Raw genomic sequence first — 19,436 nt, forward strand, 5'->3', positions numbered from 1 at the left:
AAAGCCATTTCAATGTCTTTCTAGAAGGTAACAAATACAGTTTTAACCAATTACTCTGGAAAATATATTTCTTAAACTATCAATAGGAAAGAATTTAAAATATCATATGAAGCCATGAATAACTTCAAAAAAGTAAATCATCGCAAAGCATTACTCATAATTTTAAAAACTCTTAGGAATGAAGAAACGTGTAATCTGCAAAGGAAAATGGCTAGAAATTTAGTTCAGTAAATCTTGAAAAAAATAAAGACCACTGGATAGACAGTAAGTGTGTGTATATTTCTGGACCCAAGTAGTTATTTGTAACATGGATTTAAAATTTAGCTAATTAAAAATATTTTAAATTTGTTATTTTAAAAAGGCAATATTAAGGACATAGAAATTACGATTTTGAAAGATGTTGAAAACTGATCATCATTTCCGAGGCTTCAAATCAATAATTTCATAATAAGAACTTAAAGTAGAAAGCATGTGGGCATGGAACCAACCTGTGGCCAGCTAGTCCCCTTAGACCAATTCATTTTGCTTTCATCAAAAATGCCGATATGATTGACTTTCTCTTTAAATTCTTCACTATGATTGAAGACCACTTCATATATACATCATTAAGAAATGCTGTTAACACATGGACAGACAAGACACTAACAGTCTAGTGGCTTTTGTTATGCAGCACAAATATTCGAGGAAAAAAAAAATTTAGTAGTGTTGCGTAGGACCTAAACATTTCGTACACATCCCATCCTTTCTTTTCCAGGACCCTAATTCAAAACTCCAATAATTCTGTCTAAGCCTTATAAAATAAATACTTGTAAAGCTTATAAATTAGATGTTGAGAACTTTTATGGAGGCCGCGTGAGTTTTAGTTTGAGAAACATGTCAATGAAACCTCCATTACCAATAACAAATTGTTATGATAATTGCTTATTTTTTCAGGATCTTTGAAGCAAAATAAATAGAAATCGATTATCATCTTGAAAATGGTTTACTACTTTGTCGTTAGTAAATACTTCGCTTCTCACAAATAACTACGCAATGTGCTTTCCTGGGAAACCACCATCAGTTTCAAATCTCAGTAAAACTTTAGTTTCGCAGGAACACAGAAATGATGAGTATGCTTGGCCAGGCTATGCAGCACTATGTTAACATTTGTTTGCTAAAAAATTCTTAAATAGACAAATAATTCATGATTCTGTTATTTTAAAGTAAATGTAAGTCTATGTAAATACTATCAAAATGAAAGAATTAAATTTAAAGAGACATAATACAGTATTTTTGTTGTTTCCTTTTTCAAAATGGTAGTACGAGATTCTTTATAAAGGAAGTATTTGGAAATTACACAGTTACAGCTTCCTTCAAAATTAAAATTGCAGACTCAATGTAGTGATATTAATTCAGATCAATCTGCTGATATTCAATCATGATCCATATACATAAATAAACATGGCACTTCTTTTAGACAAATAATAGGAAAAAAATTCAATTAAAAATATGGACTTATTCAGACAATGTAAAATATAAAGAATATAGAATAGAACTGAAAGGAGAAAAAGGTCACATAATCTCTGATTAGAAATAATGAAAGTAAAATGAGCATTATATCAATTAGTACTGCGTGTTACAGAGTCTTCGAAATTCTGTCATAAACACTGACAGTGTTTGGTAGGCACAGGGAAACAATTAATATAATGTGAAGAGTCATTACAGATGAAAATAACTTATTGCTAACATTGCAGTATTCCTTTTATAAGAACTAGTTGAGTATTGATTGTAAAAGCTCTATCAATTCTTACTTTTATTTGATGACTATGAGAATTTTTTTAACCCTTGCTATAAAAAGAAGGCTACTTCCTTTCCCTACTATGTTTCAACCAATGCGAATAATTCAGAAAACAATGAGAAATGTAATAGTTAATGTGATGTTACTTAAGAGATTTGAACAAGAAAATCCAAATTAAATAATTGAAAAGGCAGGCTTAGACCCCCTTAGAAATACAGTTAGTGGCCTACTATAATTTGAGCACTTTTTCATGAAAAAAAAAAAAAAAAAACCTCATTCATTTTCCTACAGATTTTTCACAGTTCATTCCACGGAGATACTTTTAGGGTAATAGTCTCGTCACTCCTCCTCTGTGCAGCCCAGCAGCTCTGACCGCAACGTGATCCTCCCATACCAGGACCAGGGAAGGATTCTTATGTGCCGTGCATAGATGGGAGGGTCGATAACGTTTTTTCTGTGGGTGTCATTGTCAAAATTGCCCTGGAAAACCTAATAAAAAAGAGCAGAGAATATCAATCATATAGCCTCTTTTTCTTTGGAATTATTTTTATTTTCTTGTTTGGAACATTTTTCCCAAACGTGAGATTTGATAACTCTCACTTTTCTTCAAAATATATTGTAGCTTCTTTTTAATGATCATATCAATTAAATTTTCAATTGATATTTAATTTAAAAAGTGAAATAAGACAAGAAATGATGGTCTAAGGCAGGAATACACAGATCTAATATTTATATCTGCCCGTTTCTCTCAATTTTTAAAAAATGAAACAGATAATTATTTTTGCTTCTGCCACTGGCTGGTGTTGGTCAGGCAGCTAGCTGAAGGTGCTTTCTTCCAAGGAGTAGCACAGAGATGCAAGCTGCTGGCAAATTACAGCCATCATCTAGAACCTGTGGCCTCCACATTCACGAGAAGGCAAGAAGAGAGAGTTGGTAGATTGTGCAGGATGTTTTAAAGAACAAGGTATGAAAGCAGCTTACATCATTTCTGTATATATCTATTTGACCTCAACTAATTATGTGACCCCAGCCTGAGTGCAAAGGAAGCTGGGAGATGGAGAGGAACATGTGGATATTTAGTGAAGTCTCTGTCGCAATGTCCTTTGCTCACTTCTCACATAGAGAACAAAATTAACCCATCCCCAAGAGAGACAACCCAATTAATGCTGTTTTCAAACTAGATTTATTTTAGTTTGTTTGTTTCTTCATCCATTGATTCTTGGATTCATACAATGCTGTCATAATCATTGTGACTTACAATATCTTGACACTCTGCATTGCACGACTGTTCCCCTTTCTTTTTTTGTTACAAAAGCTTTTTTGAGCTTTTTATGCTGCCCCCCACACAAGACAGCTTTATAATAACTTTGACAAATGCGTGCTTTAAAGGGCCATGAAAATCAACTACATTGTAAAAATAAAAAACACTGGGATCCTGATAGAAATAGCATTAACTTACAATGGGAGAAATTGAGGTATTTATAATACTTAGCCTTTACCTGAAGATTTTACCATTTTTCGCTATAGATTCTGAAAATTTTTTTTAAAAAATTCTGTTTTATATCTACATTTTTATTTTAGTTCAACTGGGATAGTGAAAATCTCTTCAGGGATTTCCCTTTAACTCTATGAGGCATCTTACGAGGGTATTTCAATAATTTCATGGGAAAATAAAATTCAAAGATAATACAAATCTTTCTATGGACCTATTGAAGACCCCTCATGTAACTGGGAGATAATTTTTTTTCTTGTTGGAGATTAAAACATAACTACATGATCAAAGAGAGACCTGAACATAAAGTTCTCCTCTTCCCCCCAAAAAGAAATTCCATCATCACATGTAGAATACTTAACCCATTATCTTTAAACATACTGAAATTAAACAGAATGTTGTAAAAACAGCATTATAGAATAAGTTGGTTTGATCTTATATGGTCACAAAACATCCCCTGGAAAGAGACAAATATTCTCCTCTAAAGTATCAGACAGTGTAGCACCAATGAATAGAAGCAACAGTCAAGCATGGGTAGTCTTTCCACTGATTCCTTGGAAAGATGATTCACTGTTAAGGGCAAATGCAAAGTGCTGTCCACATCTGGTGGAGGAATAATATTCAAACTGGCAAAAAAATATATCGCAAAGGCTATTTTTTCACTAAGTATTTGCTGAAGAAGAGAATCCTGAGCTGTGTCAAGTCTAGACACCATCATCCTGGTGATAAACGCATGTTCATTTATTAGAAATGTTATCCCAAGCAATGCTCTGGCCTGCATTGACCAAGGAGGAATTCATTCTGGATTGAAATGTGTTATTAAATAACAGTGTCTCTATTTGCAAAAGATCACAGGTACAGGACATACCATGTAAACATCAAAAATCCTGAGAGAGGTTACCACTGAAACAGCAAAAAAAATAAGAGGGCACATGCTCTGGTTTTCTGACATTCTGACATATGACGTTGGATTCAAATGTTTCAGTGAGACTATGGTATTACAATTTAATATTGAATGTACAATCCAATTTCCTAGCCTGGCTAGAGAACTTAATGTATATCTTCCGAGTAATAGAGTTTAAATTCATTAGCTTTCATTGCAAGATCTATAACAGCCCAAAATATAGTGTTATACCACTTCTTGGGAAGGAAATACAGAAAGAAACAATTTTAAGTCTCTGCTTTCCAGCAAAGGTTTCAATAAGGAACTATCCACCCAGAAAGCATTTCTGCGTTATTAGTTATACTTATTTTTTATATCAGAAATACATATAGAGAAACTACATCAGCTCTGAAATTGCATACAAATATGAAATTTCTGATTTACTATGTGAAAGCTGTCACAGATATTTGGATGTTCATTTTTTAAAATAATAAGCAATGTTTCATAAGACAGGATAATTTATAAAACAAAAGTACCCACAGAAAAACAGCCAAAATCTATATTGGAAATACTCAAAACTTGATCTAAAAGTACTGAAAATATAGTTTTATTTTTGGAGGTTTCTCAATAATGACACAGTACAGAACACAAAGCACACACTTGCTGCACATAAAATGACATCTTGCACTTGCTATGTAAACATGTGGCACATGTGCTGTTGTCTTGTCTCCAAAACTAGGAAGACCCTGCTTAAGAGTGCTATTTCACTGTTTTATTTGGAAGAGGAACGCAAACAATATTTTTTAGTTAACTTTATAACATCTGTGAGATTTCCAGAACAGTGCTTTTACATACACACTGTAGAGATATAAGCACCTTGACTGAATAGAAGTCTGAAAAGACTGATGGAGAACCTTAAATCTCCATGTAGAGTGGAAACATTTTATATGAGAAAGACAGTTTGATTTAAACCTTTTAAGAAAAATCATGTACAAGTTTCAGTTTAGGGAGGAAGTTAATTAGCTGATGACAAGTTTGCTGATGTATTCAAACATGATAATGCTTAGGGGGTCTCTCAGACTTTTCCTAACATATGGGGCATGAAGAAAAAGGTACTCAAAGTACCTTGGAAAGGCTTCCATAAGTACAACTTAAGAGAAGGTAAGAGAGAGAAAAATACACCTCCCTAAATGTGACTGAAACCTTGGATTTTGTTTTCTGATGTTAACTTGTGTTGCCAATCAGAATTCAAATCAGATTCTAGTGAGGATTCAAATCTAAACAGAGAGAATATCAGCTAAAATAAAACAATTAGATGTTGCTTCCAGCAGCATTTTTATATTTTTTTGTAAAATGAGACTTATTCTTTGTTAGGGACCAATGTCTCTTCAGACCAGTGTAGACATTATCAACAGGAGACTTCCAAGGATCGTGGAGGAAGATTATCTTCCATGATACAGTCAGTTTCTCTGAGTAGTCACAAACCAAGACTCTAAAAACAGAGGAATCTTTTGGGAATTTCTTGCACATAGTATTTCCTTAGAAAATCATCTGGTTCATGAAGATGTATTCTTTTTATTTTTTCCTTAACTTAACTCAAAGTTTTAAAGAGATTCCCATTGTTCTAACCTTTTAGACGTGGTTGTAAGTATTTTGATACAGACTCTTTGAGCTCTTCAAGCCTAAAGTGTCAGTATTTCAGTGAGGTCTCAAGCGACTATCACTTCATCCTTCTGGCTTTTTGGTTGCCCACTTCTAGATTTTATTATTTCTCTTCTGATGTGTGGAGACTACAGCCACACCTGGGACTTCAGATATTGTGAAAATATGAAGGTTGAATGAAGCTTTCTCAGTTTTTCTCTGTTGTTTGCGTTTGCCTTATTAATGATGTCTAGCATACCATTGGCTTTACTGACTACACCTGTACACTAACCTGATGTTCTTAAGGGGTAGAGGACAGAGGTGAAAATCCATTTCCCTAGGGCATCAGGTGTGTGTGTTTGTATTTGTGTGTTGGGGCAGAGGGTTGCTAAAAGCTAAGAATTATTTATTTAGCATACACTATTTCAATTATTTATTCTTTCATCCAGAGTGCTTGTAGCGGAGTTCGAGTGCTTTCCTAGCTCCAGTCTCTGAGAAACACTTTTATCTAATTGTACCCACACCATGGAAGAATCTGAGACATAGAAGATACGAGATCTGCTAGCACCAACTTCCCTCTAATATTTCTGACATGGAACTCTCAACTTATTCATGGCAAACTTGAGGTAGGTATGTATTCAGAAAGTTTGAAAGATTACCTTATTGTTAGGTTGAAATATGCTTCTCTCTAATTTCAACATATTGATCCTATTGCTTTATTCTCAATGAGTGTAGAACAAATCTAGCCCATCAAATGAAAAACACTTTTTAATATCTTCAACAATAACTAACACAAACCTCAAAATTCAAATTCAGCACTTTAGGCTAAACATTGATGGTTCCTTAAATAATTCCTGATATTAGATGATTTTCAGACTTCTTATCTTGATTGCATTCCGTTGGATGCACTCTGTTTTAACTATGACTCAATGAAAGTATGATATTTATTTGGACACAGAATGTAGTACGTAGCACAAACAGCTCAAAAGATGGTGTGCACCTTTGTTGTGGGTGCAATACTTCTGTCAATGTTTATACTGCATTTTGGGTCATGGTTGATGGATATACGGTTAAATCAACTCTGGACTTTTTCATAAAATTTCTTATGCCAGGATTTTCCCATTTTTTTTACTTGTAAAATGGGTATATAGATGTATAAATTCATATATATTCCAATCTCATTTTGTTTTATTGAGTTCATGACATTTTATAAAATAGTTATTCCTACTTAAAATAATTATCTATTTAAAAAGTAGTGAAAACTTAGTGAACATTGGGATTTAAGTATCTATTCACAAAGTAACTGTTTATACAATATGTGAGTTTAAAATCTGATTTTTGTGGGTGACATAAAGGACAGATGCTTATTAGTTTATGGTTCCGCATCATACAACTCATTTTTATATACTTAGTATCAACATTACTAGAACTTTTTAGACTGCCAGAATTTTAGTTACAACTTGAAATAAAATGTGATTTAAAGTATTATGAAAATTTTCACAAGATTAGTATGCATAAATGGAGTCAAGCAATATTTTTCCATTTGAATAGTGTTTGGAATGAGACTTCATTGTTTCTAATTCTATGACTAGATTGTCAATAATATTTTATTTAGACTAATCTGCAATTTAATTTACATCCCTGTATAGAAAAATTTCAAAAATCAAAACTTTTCATTACAAAGTAAAAACAAATGTGTTAAAATGTATAGAAAATTGTTTTCTAAAAATTTTAGTCAGTAGTATAAATCTATATCAGGTTTTAAAAAAGTTTTATTGGAAGTTTTGCATCTATGAAACTTCTGTTAATGACTAGATATGAAAAGTGTGAAACAAAAGTTTGATTCTTTTAACCAACATAGACCAGCTATTGTTCAGAAAATTCAATTTTCTTAGAAAATCTACCAGCATCTTGAAACCATTTCATGACTGACTGGCTATTACATCATTCTTGATGTTTTTCTCTGTAATCAATTCCACTAAACCAATGAAACTTTGTAACAAAATTAATCTAAATATGAGTACATTTTTTCAGATGTAAAATAAATAAGAAAATAGATTCCAGGTAAATTCCAATATTCTAGGAAACATTCCTTTGTAAAAATAATGCATGTTGAGAATCATAATCTACGGGTTTCACCAAAAAAAAAAAAAAAAAAAAAAAAATGGGGGTTTTGTTGGTGATAGCAGATTGTGTTAAAAAGAGTCTACAATAATTATCAGTTTGCAAAAGAATGAGTTGGGAGGTCAGCCTTCACTCTAGAACATCCCAGCAATGCTGCAGCAAAAATCCTCATCAACAGAGAGAAACAGAGATCTACCACAATGTCTTCTATCCCAAAGCATCCTGAGTAGAACTTCTGCCCTCCAAAGTGGGAGATGAAGTAAGGCCACAGCCAACTGAAGCACTCTGTCAGCAGGTGAACATTTCTGTGTAGGAGTCACAGGGGAAGAAATTCAACCAAAATGTATACATGGGACTTTAAGGTGAAGCCACAAATGGTGACAAGTTTATATGTCCAAATATGTGAAAATATAATGCATGCAATCTACAGGTAAGAGATCAAATGCAAAGAGGCTTTGTTTTTAAATCAACCACTAGCTATAATGCATTAGGTAATCAGTTTATTTTTCCATCTTCGAAAGGAGTTGAACATTTTGTTTTCTTTGCAAATAAGAAATATCAAGACACATCTTAATCTTGAGTCCGATTGTAGCACATGGCCGACTAATAAATCTTTTCTCTAGTGAATGCTTCTTCTGCAAAGTTCGGGATGTGTCAAATCTAGTACAGGCATAGTATTTGCAGACACATGATATTTCAGTGACCAACGTACAGCCCATACAACTTTGTGTAATATGTGTGCAGTAGAAGATTGACCTTACCCAAAGAGAGGTCTGGCTTTTGCCTTCAGCTCCTAGGAGGTAATTTCCAAGCCCCTGGAAAGTTCTGTTTGATAAAAGGGTCTTTGTTTACCTGGGGGCCACATCAGATAGTTCATGCTAACATTGTGATTGCTAGTGGGGGCTTTGGGTCAGCTTGATCACTGGAGTGGCTGGAGACCATGTCTACAGGATCGAACTTCAATACAAACTCTAAACACCAAGGCTGAGGTGAGCTTCATGGTTTGCAATACTCTGAGCTGACTGTCACACATGATTGCTGAGAAAAGTTAGTATTCTCTAAGATTCCACTGGGAGAGGAAAACTAAAGCTCGTGCCTGGAACTCTCCCGGACCCTGCCCTGTATGCCTCTTCCCTTGGCTACATTTTATCTGTGTCCTTTCACTGTTGCAAACTGTAATTGTGAGTATAATCATTTTAAATGTATTTTGTGAGTCTTGGAGACCTATGAACATGCAACTGGTCTCAGAAGTAGGGGTGGATTTGGGGAATCCGAGACTTTGCAATGAGTAATCGGTGTTAAAGGCCTATAGGTTTCACAGAGGAATTTTTGATATTTCTAACACTAACAGCCCGAAAAGGGAACTCAATAGTCTGAAAGGGTTGTGTCTAAAACTTCTCCAACATCATGTGCTAGCCTGTGACAGATATTAAGGTTTCAAAATTCATTGTGAACTTACTCTTCTCTGATTCTTGGAATAAATTCTAATGTGACAACCCATTGAAATGTATTTATTTTGTCCCTCAGGAACACATTCTAAACACTCTAGTCTTAGGTTCTACTCTCTCTATTTTACTTGCTCTTCTTATTTTTAATTTCTGGATGATATTTATTTTCATGAACACAAACATAATAAATACATCAGACAACTAGTGTTACCTGTTCTCTTTTTTTTTTCCCAGTAACAAAACAATTCACCATCTTTATTCTCTTGTATTTCTTTAACATCATTTCTGCAAAGGTTTATAAGTTCTTTGAGGAGTATTATTTTAGCCATCTACTTGGGATTAATTTGAAATCCCCTGAGAAAAGGCAGTTAGGTTTTTTGGAAACTATAGGGCATGGTGCCATATAAAAATAATTCTGCACCATAATTCATATTGGAGACCAATTTTATATGTATTACTTTCAAAATGATGTTTTCTTCTATAAGCCCTTTTAAAAATGTAGACCCTGGCTGCTTCAGAGATTTCTTTGCTTCCCAAACTCCCCTCTGTGATATTACAGGAGGCTTTCAAACCGCCTAACCAAAGATTTAACTTCAAAGATCCAATTATAAAACATTTTTGCTTGGTGAGGGAAAAGAAGAAAAAAAAAAAACATGGAAACAAGTTTCACAGTCTTTTTCCACCAGTGCATAAATCATTTTAAACCACTAAGATGAATATATGGAGTCTCTGAGAAAATTATTTCTACTCTCATTGTTGTTCTCAGGAAATTTCATGTGGCTCTAAAGTTCTCTCGCTATCATAATTATGTAAAAAGAGATATTTGGTTTCAGGGAATTCTGCATTTCACTGAACTGATCTGGCTTTGCCTCATGCTCTTACTGTATATAAATCTCTGATTATATCCCCAAAATCTTTTATTACACCACAAATCTGATGTTCACATAGAATTCTTGCAGCATTATTTGCACTTTGATGCTCTTTCTGTTAGACGTTGTTTTTCAAAATGCACCAATGAAAAATTTCAATAATAGTCAGCCAGAAAAATCGCAAATGTGGTATTGTTGTTTTCCCTGTCCTGGAAATAAAGGGCCACATTTTTGGCCCTTTATTGCATTTCAAATTGTCACACCTTCTTGTTTGTTTTCCTGTAATTGACATGAAAGCCAGTTGGCTTATACTTAATTTTTGATTGGGAAAGCAAGCTGTGTACTAGTTTCCTAAAATTCATTATTTCTTGGATCCTCTGGAGCGGAAAGAGGAGGAAATAGCACATCTTTGAGAGTATTTTTAAGATTTGTTAACTTCTGACCTCTCAAAGAAGAGCTCAACTGACCCCAAAAAGGTATGATATTAAGGGATCCAACCATCCTCAGTAACATCAACATTTATAGTGCTGGAAAGCTGGGATAGGTGATATTTGTGATTCTCTATTCCACTGTGAAAGTGACAAGTTGGGCTAGGAACTGCTAAGATCTAAACCAACCAGACAAGAGGCAAAAGGGACTAGGGTCAGAGTAGCCACCTCTATTCCTTCTGTGGAATGTTTTCTTGCATAACCTTGGCTTCACGTAGCTGGAGAACTGGCAGCTCTTTAGAAAGAGCCAAAGAGTCTCACTAAGAAGTTGAGATTATCTTTTGTTGTTAGGTCTTGACCCCTGGGAAAAAGGCCCAGGGAAAAATCAAAACAAAAGATTCTAACTCTGCTGATTTCTCTCTTCCTTCTCCTAAACTCACTGGCATTAAGAATGCACAGTCTAAAAGTCAGTAGGTAGGACACACCACCAGATTTAACTTCTTTTATGATGAAAGTCTCCTTAAGTAACAAGAATATCCTAGGAAATATATCACATAGGATGATTGCCTATAAAGATTTATGAAACATAAAATATGCCATTCTAAACTGTGGCTATAAATTAAAGTATCTGCCTTCTAGCACTCAAATTTTCACTGTCATAGGAAATATTCCTCTCGAAAAAATAGAATTAGAAAATCATCTGCTTTTCAAAGATATCTCCAGAAGATATCACCAAGAGTAGTTAGAAAGTAAAAGCATCTGCTTTTCTCTTTTTGTGTGTGTAACATCAGAAATGCCTTCCCTCTTTTTTGTGAAAGTACGGAGCAACCTGCCTTTCTACTGAATCTCAAAGCTCATGTCTCAAAATCTCCTCCTAAATACACCAGGTATTTTCCATTTCATCAGAACAATTTGTAGCCTGACTCTACCCCTTCATAGGAGATATATAAATAATGTGGCAGTAAAGAAATCGGTGTCTTTGGTAATCTTCACCCCACATTAAGAACCTTTTTCCTACTCCAAGTCTCTCTGAAGAGTCTCACCCTACCCCTGTCAAAAATGACTTAACACAGAGCTGAATGTATGAACACAGAAGTGATTTAAGCATTCAGTCATGCGTCTTCTAAGCCAGACTGGTGCTGAGGAGGAAAGAGTGTGAGGGAGTGGGAGACGATAACCCTGCAGACGGATGATGAGGTAACAAAGTTAAATCTACAAGCTGAAGCTGGGTGCGTGCCTGTGTGTGTGTGTGTGCGTGTGCGTGTGTGTGTGTGTGCCTGCGTGTGCGTGTGTGTGTGTGTGTGTGTGTGTAATCTCCTTTATCCTCTCTCCTGAGTATCTTCAGTAGACCATCTGGTCCAGCTGGGAGATATGGGAGATCTTTAATGGAGACTGGGTCAAGATCAAATATTTGGAATATACTTACATAGAAAAAAATTATTTGTTTATCTGAAATTGAAATTTAACAGGGTGTCCTTTATTTTTATTTGCTAAATCTCAGAACCCTAAATGAAGAGCAGAGAGAATCTTGGCCCTAAGCTCAGCAGGCACAAACTCTGCTCTGGTCTGAGTCTTTTTTTCTTAATGAGTTGAGGGTATATTGATTATTAAAATACATTTGACATCAGAAAGGAGAAGTCAACTTGGTTATTTCTTACAAATTTGGATAACTACCAAAAGCAACAAAAGAAATAAATGTGCAATTTTGTTATGTAAAAGTAATATTATTTTCACTCACTATGAGTAATGTCTTCCTTTATTTATTAACTATTAAACATTTTATTTATCTGTACAAAATTAATTTTGTTTCTAGCTTTATTGGAAAGCAGGAAATTAGTTCTTGTGTTCTGTCTTCTGGGGTTTAGTCTTCTGTTCACAGCTTAGAAAAATTGGAAGGAATGCCCTTTCATGCAGATATAATCACTAGATTCATCTTTTAAAAAAATCTGTTAATCAGTTTTGAGTCTCAAATTACACCAGAGGCTTTATGGTGATGAGAAATGTTTCCTCTTTAATAAGGACCCCAAGGGGTTTCGTACAGATGTGTCTGTCCCAAGAGTACTACATACATATTAATGCGTTTTCTCTTTAAGATTCAACGAGAGGAAGTATGCAAAAATCACTGCCGAATGGGTCCTTTTATAGGGCGTGGCAGATTCAGAAATCCTTTTATAGTTTCTCATAAACATGAACATAGAACAGGTATCTTTTATTTCTTGTCACATTTAAACGATGAAAAGGTAGAAAAAGATAGGAACATTAATGAAGTCATTTTGAAAGTGTTAAAGGAGAGACTTAATTGCTCATATTGCAGCTCACTGCAGATGGTGGATAGTAAAAATGGCAAACATACTGTGTGTAACTAATGTCTTTAAGCATTTTTTGACCTCGAAACATATTATAATAAGCAGTCAAAATATTAGTTGTTTGATAATTATTTAGAAATAAAATGGGTTCATATTTTTTGCTGTATTCTAATCAACGGTTAACGCATAGTTCCAACAATCAGAACAATGACATGGTTTCTGTCATACCCAGACTGATCAAGTACTCATTTTCTGAATAGGAAAGACAACTACCAGATTGACATCAATAAGACTCTGTAGTTTTTCTAATAAAAATGCTAATGATTTTCTTTGTAGCTAAAGTCTCCTGCTTTCATCAGTTCATCAGTTCCTTTTAATGAATGATAACATATTTGAATTTTAAACAATTTATTTACATATGATAGCCTTGATCATCCTATTGGGGACCTATTGCTAATGAATATTTTTAGTATGTTAGCATTTTTAATGAATTTGTAGGGTCGCTGTTGTGCTAACACTTGATGGTTCTTCACAGTAGTAGAACAAGCATGACCTAAATAAAAGCATGAGTAATTTTTTTTCCATTGGTGGAATATTGTCACTATAAAATATGTCTAATAATATGTTAGTCAAACATAAACATGAGATATTCAGAATTTTCGATGTGGACATTTTTATTGATTTCTAATGAGTGATGGAAGATTGAGAAGATAAAAATTATAAAATTTTAAACTTTTTGGCATTTGAGCACTGGGGAAATTTAGGCAATGATGCATGTAATAAAAATATTATTACTCATTTATGAACATTTTACTTTGATAGTACTGCAATGTAACATATTTCTTGTGTTTTCACATATATTTTTTCATTTTTGCAAAAGCAACTGTTAACTATATGGTTTCAAGTTGTTAAGTAGTTTATCAAATTCCCTGAAAATAAAGAAACTCTGGTTTTCAAAACATACAACAATTAACAACAAAAAAGAACAAACATATTCTTTCCTCAGTATTGTGTTATTCTTCATTGTTTTCTCTTTTCTCCATACTTACAGAGAATGATTTTTTTTTTTTATAGCATTTGTGCTAGGATGTTATCTGTCACTAAATATGAGTCATAGCAGCAGGGATATTCTTCCTACTCCTTGCTTCTAACCCACCCCCCAATTAGTGAATTTTATGGCTTTAATGCCTGATGCTTGTTTGTTTATTTCTACTACTTCATGATGTGTTGTTAGACGACCATCTGCTTTTGTTTTTAATAAAGAAGGTTAAAAAATATAAGTACCAAAGAGAAAATGAAATGCTTCACTGGTCAACATTAACTGCATGTTTTACATTGTTAGTCTTTAATATTAGAGAATGTGAAATAACATGCAAAGAATTTTCTTAGAAGCTTCAAAATGGATCTTAAAGAAGAACAGCTGGCTTTCCATTGATTTCTCCAAATAAATTGAATGACTTCTCAAAATTAGTGAGCTCCTTCAGATAAAATGGCTTCTGACTGTTCCTGTGGCTATTCTGATCATCTAGCTTGTCTTTTATTTCCAGCATCTACCTAGTTTCTCCATTCTACAACTGTAATTATGTAAGGTATCAACTGTCTCTCTGCTCATCTCTAACCCATAAATAAGCCTCATTTCCTCTTCTTCCCTTTCTTTATTGTTCTTAAATCCTTCTATACCTGAAGCTCAAGAACAAACATCTTTGGGTAGGTAGGACACTTGGAAGTCATGTTAAACATGGAAATGGAAGCAGTCCTTGTAGATACAGCCCTATCTATTTGCCTCTGGACTTGCATCCAGTTTGCTGCCTTGTTTCTGACCTTAAACCTGTACTTCATAGTTGAGTCTAATATGTGGGTTCCCATTATGTTTTCTGTGTATCTTAACAACTGCTCTCACACTCCCTGGTGACAATATGCTGCTTTCAAAACTCAAACTTGTTCAGCTGTGTTGTCCTTTCCCAATTCAGTGGACAGATCTAGGTATGCAAACCACTTTCACTCTGCTAAATCAATTCTACTGTACTTGGAAATCTCCTGAGAAATGGCCCTTTTGGTCAGAGGTCTTAGCAAAATTTACAGGCGTCCCATTCTATTTTTGATAAGGTCATTAATTATAAAAGCTATATAAGGAATTACAGGATTGCTTTGAATTTGGCAGTTAGTATATATAGTACAAGGAACTGAATGTTTATGTCCCCCCCAAATTCATATATTGAAATCCTAATTCCCAAGGTGATGGTATTAGGAGGTGAGGTCTCTGCAAGGTGATTAGGTTATAAGGGTGGAAACCCATGAACAGAATTAGTACTCATATAAATGAGATCCGGACAACTTATTTGCCTTCTTTCCACCCTGTGAGGATACAGTGAGAAGGTGCCATCTCTGAACCAGAAAGCAGATCCTAACCAGATTCAGAATTTGCCTGCACCTTGATCTTGGACTTCCATGTCTCCAGAACTGTGAGAAATAAATTTTTGTTGTTTATAAACAACATAGATTATGATATTTTCCTATAGCAGTCCAAATGGACTAAGACATATAGATCATGGAAAAAACTAAACTTCAGTATTTACATGTTTTCACTAAGGATTTTGTCTCAGTCTAGTATCAGCCTTCACTCAGTCTTGATAAACACACATACCGCTAAGATTGCACGTTTAAAAAAACATCCCTAATTCCATGAACTTTTTATTGCATTAAAAGTGGGACCATGACATTAGCTATTATTTCCTCTATTCACTCCTGAGCAGGGCTATTTAATATAATTTAAAATGAAAAAGGGTGAGCTCATCACTTTACTTTCTGCCAAAATAGAAACATTCTTAGATAGGTGTCATAAGTTTGAAAACCCGATATGACCCACATTGATGTGAATATAGACAATTCTGTACTCTTCACGGCAACACATATCCTAGTCAGGTCCAATAATGTTGAATTACAAGGGAAAAAGATAAACTTCTAAAATAACAGCTGATACCAGATGGTGCTTATTTAAATAACAATGTCCTTATTTTTAGGAAACACTGAAACTATGTCATTGTCGCCTTAACTTTAGTTTCAATTAAGTCACTCACCAAACTCCAAAGTAAGTAAAATAAAGTGAGTGCATATGAACCTCTGTTATGTAGGGACACAATTCACTTGCTATTATTTAATATTAGCGTTTTGTATAGTCATTTTGTTCTTGGAAATGGCTTTCAGAAAAGCAGCTTCTTTTCTTTGAAAACGGTAGCAGGACTCTGAGTGGATGACACTAATAGTCTTCCTGTAACATTGAGAGACATTGTCCTTGATCCTGCTGCTCAGAAACATGTGGTTGCTCCTCCTGGAAAGACTTAATTCACTCCCTTTTCTTTTTCCCCGCTATCATCTTCCTCCCTGATTGCCATTGAAGATTCTATTTTATTTACCTCCTACGGGATTCTTCAGGTTTCTCACCCAGGTCAAATTTCAAAAGAACAGCAAGTCTATTCACTCATCTGAACTCTGCCTTCCCCACGAGCTGAACTATCCAGGCTTTCAACGTTCAAATTTAATTTCAGCTCCCTGAAAGTGCCCACTTCAGCAGGAAGGAAAGGATGCTCTGTGGCATCTGTAATTACTGTGAATTTGAATCTATCCTCAAATACAGATGTTGGTGGCTTTATTCATGAGGATCAGTCATGTTGCTGCTTCTGTTTTTCACACCAATGTCAAGAGAGAGATGGAGGTTGAGAAGGACCAGGGACTCTTCTCTTCTACTGGAGTCATGAATGCTTATGAAGCTGACATAATCTGTGTGCTACTTCTTCCTAGAGTTATTTTATCAGATAATACACTTGGGAGGCCATATTTTGATTCTTCAAAATAAGCCAACTGAATCAAAATTTACCACCTTCTCTGAGCTCCTCATTAGACTGGGAGTTCCTCAAGCCATTAAGTCATGTTCGGATTTTTCCCCCACATCGTGTCTGCCTGCTGAACACAAGATCGAGTGAATGCAAATGCCACATCCTTCTATGTGTTCTCACACCTAACCTCTGTTTCTAATTGCGTGAATCTACTATTTCAATTTAAAATTTGTTTAAAGCCAATAAATGGTTTCCTTTCTGATTTTCATAAGGGAATTGGCAAACGTTAAAATCTAAACTTATTTTTGGAGACTCGATTCATATTGACATCCACAGACCAAATAGAGGCCAATCAAAGTCCTAAAGAATTATAATAAATTCCATTCTAACTAGAAAAATACAACACTACATTTAGTTTCAAAAATTTAATTTTGGTTTTCGTGTTAACTAAGTCATCTTTCCCATACTTGCTTTTTATTCAAATTAGCTGGCACCTCTGTAAACATTTGGAATTCCAGCTCATCTCCAGAGAGTCTGAGGAAGAACCCAGAAATCTGTATTTTTAAACAAGCTCATCCCATGAGTGTTATGATCAGACAATTTTGGTAACCACTGAATTAGAGAGTTCACTAAGATGTTGCAGTATATTTTCTGATGAATATGTGTCATTCATCTCTCAGGACCAAAATGGGGTTATTGAAAACAGGGTATTTTTAAAAATTTTCTTTTATGGAAAATCTGAGAAAGTTTCAATTTTTTCAACTTATGCTTTTAAAAAGGCTGGATAATTTTAGGGAGGGAGATGAAATAGAATATTACCAGCTTCTTTCTTCCTCAAAGTAGAAAGGTCCGATGATGTGATTGCAGTTTTATTTAAACAGCATGATATTATGACTAACACATTGGATAAAAAAAACCCATTTTCATTTCTAATTATTCCATATAAGTTCTCTTCTTGACACTTATTATTGTTTTACTTTGGCTTATAATCTTAAAAATTAAATACTGAAAGTGTCTGTCAGGTTTTGCAGTTTTCCAGCTAAATGTAGTAAAAAACAGCTCCAATAGTATACGACAAATGTCACTTTCATAAGAGCAAGGGAACATTTGACTTTCAAATAAAAAATGCATCTGATTCCGTGTTGTAGAGAAATGTGACAGTTAAATGTTAGAAAATATTGTAGAGTAGAAAGAGAAAAATAAGAATGTATAGACTATAATGAGACAGTGTCATTACATGCTCAAGTACAAAAGATTTAACGCGGAAGTTTGCTAAAAAGCATAGACCACTAAAGTACAATTCTTATGAATGCTAAGGGAGAGTAGTCAGAAACTGACATCACAGTGAAGAGAACATGACATCTGTTTTTCTTCAATTGGCTTATGGTATGTACGTACATACACACATATATATGCATATATACATATATGAGTACATTCACGTGTATAGATAATCCTATGTACATATATAACTTTTCTTTGGCATTGCTTTCCTGAGACTTATAGTTCTGACTAATGAAAAACAGAAAGGGCATACATATATTTTTAGAATTTCATTTACACCACTTAATAGTAAACCTAAAAAATTGCCATTGTTTTGAGGTTTTCTAAAAGTAATTTTGTTTCTGGATCTACATTAATTTCTAAACTCACTCTCCCTCTCCCACCCCTGTCAAATCTATCAAAGCAAGCCATCAATAAAAACAGAAAACACAAAAAAGAATTAGAAACACATTTGTTTGTAAATATTTCTGTTTGAAATGTTCATTTATAAAACATCTCGCATGCTTTGCCCTGAAACATTAAATTCATTTATTTTATTTATTTAGATGAAATCAAATCTTTGTAGTTGAACTTGCTCTTGTAAATGCTGAAGACTTTTTTTTCCCCTTATGGAAAGTAGCCATGGAAAACAAGACACAAACAATGTTAAGAATCAATATGAGATGGCTTATTCAACCTCGAAATATTAGTTGCTAAGTTGTGCTGAGACTTTCTAAAGAGAAGAGCCCAGTTATGAAGGATATATGAAATTATAGGTAAAATATCTAGCAGTAACAGTGATAATGATAACAAAGCACAATGATTACTCTGGTATCTATCAAAACACATGTTTTGATTGACATATATCTATATTTATATGTATAAAATTCCTTTCTTTCCAAGTCTTTAAAGAACTTATTCAATACGTTTGCTCATTTATTTTATAAAATTTCCTTCTGTGTCGGAATGAAGAGATCCAATGCTCTGTACTTCCTTCTACACAAGTATTTCTTTTTTGTAATATTAATTACTACATTTTTATCTGTAGTTTATTGGTATCAGTTGTTTCTCCTAATAATAAATAGTAAACTTATCTTAGGTTTACTTAATTGTACCTAATTAGTTATAATATTATGAACAGACTGTTTAGATTTAATTTTAAAACTACCAGTTAAATTGGCGGAGCTTAGCCAAATGTCATATGTTTATAATATTAAAATAGTTGAATTTTTCAAAAATTTTTACATTGTATAGATAACAGTGTGAGTTACTGTCTAATATGAGAACTCTGGCTTAACATTCTTTTCAGTGAATAGCATGTGTCAATCTACTCTAACAATTTCCCAACTTGCCTAGTAGAATCCTACTTCTT

At 34.0% G+C, this 19,436-nt stretch overlaps 1 protein-coding gene across 2 annotated transcripts in view; it reads right to left on the bottom strand.

Annotated features, from left to right (window-relative positions):
• Nucleotides 1–2,116: 2,116 nt before the first annotated feature.
• EDIL3 (EGF like repeats and discoidin domains 3) overlaps nucleotides 2,117–19,436 on the bottom strand; it is a 410,628-nt gene continuing 393,308 nt past the window's right edge. For both annotated transcript variants that reach the window (XM_063087348.1, XM_063087347.1), the window contains one exon: nucleotides 2,117–2,266. In XM_063087348.1, the coding sequence (XP_062943418.1) occupies nucleotides 2,117–2,266 (150 nt within the window). The remainder of the gene's footprint in view (nucleotides 2,267–19,436) is intronic.

This window comes from Cynocephalus volans, chromosome 2 (genome assembly GCF_027409185.1).
Source record: "Cynocephalus volans isolate mCynVol1 chromosome 2, mCynVol1.pri, whole genome shotgun sequence".
Classification (NCBI taxonomy): Eukaryota; Metazoa; Chordata; class Mammalia; order Dermoptera; family Cynocephalidae; genus Cynocephalus; species Cynocephalus volans.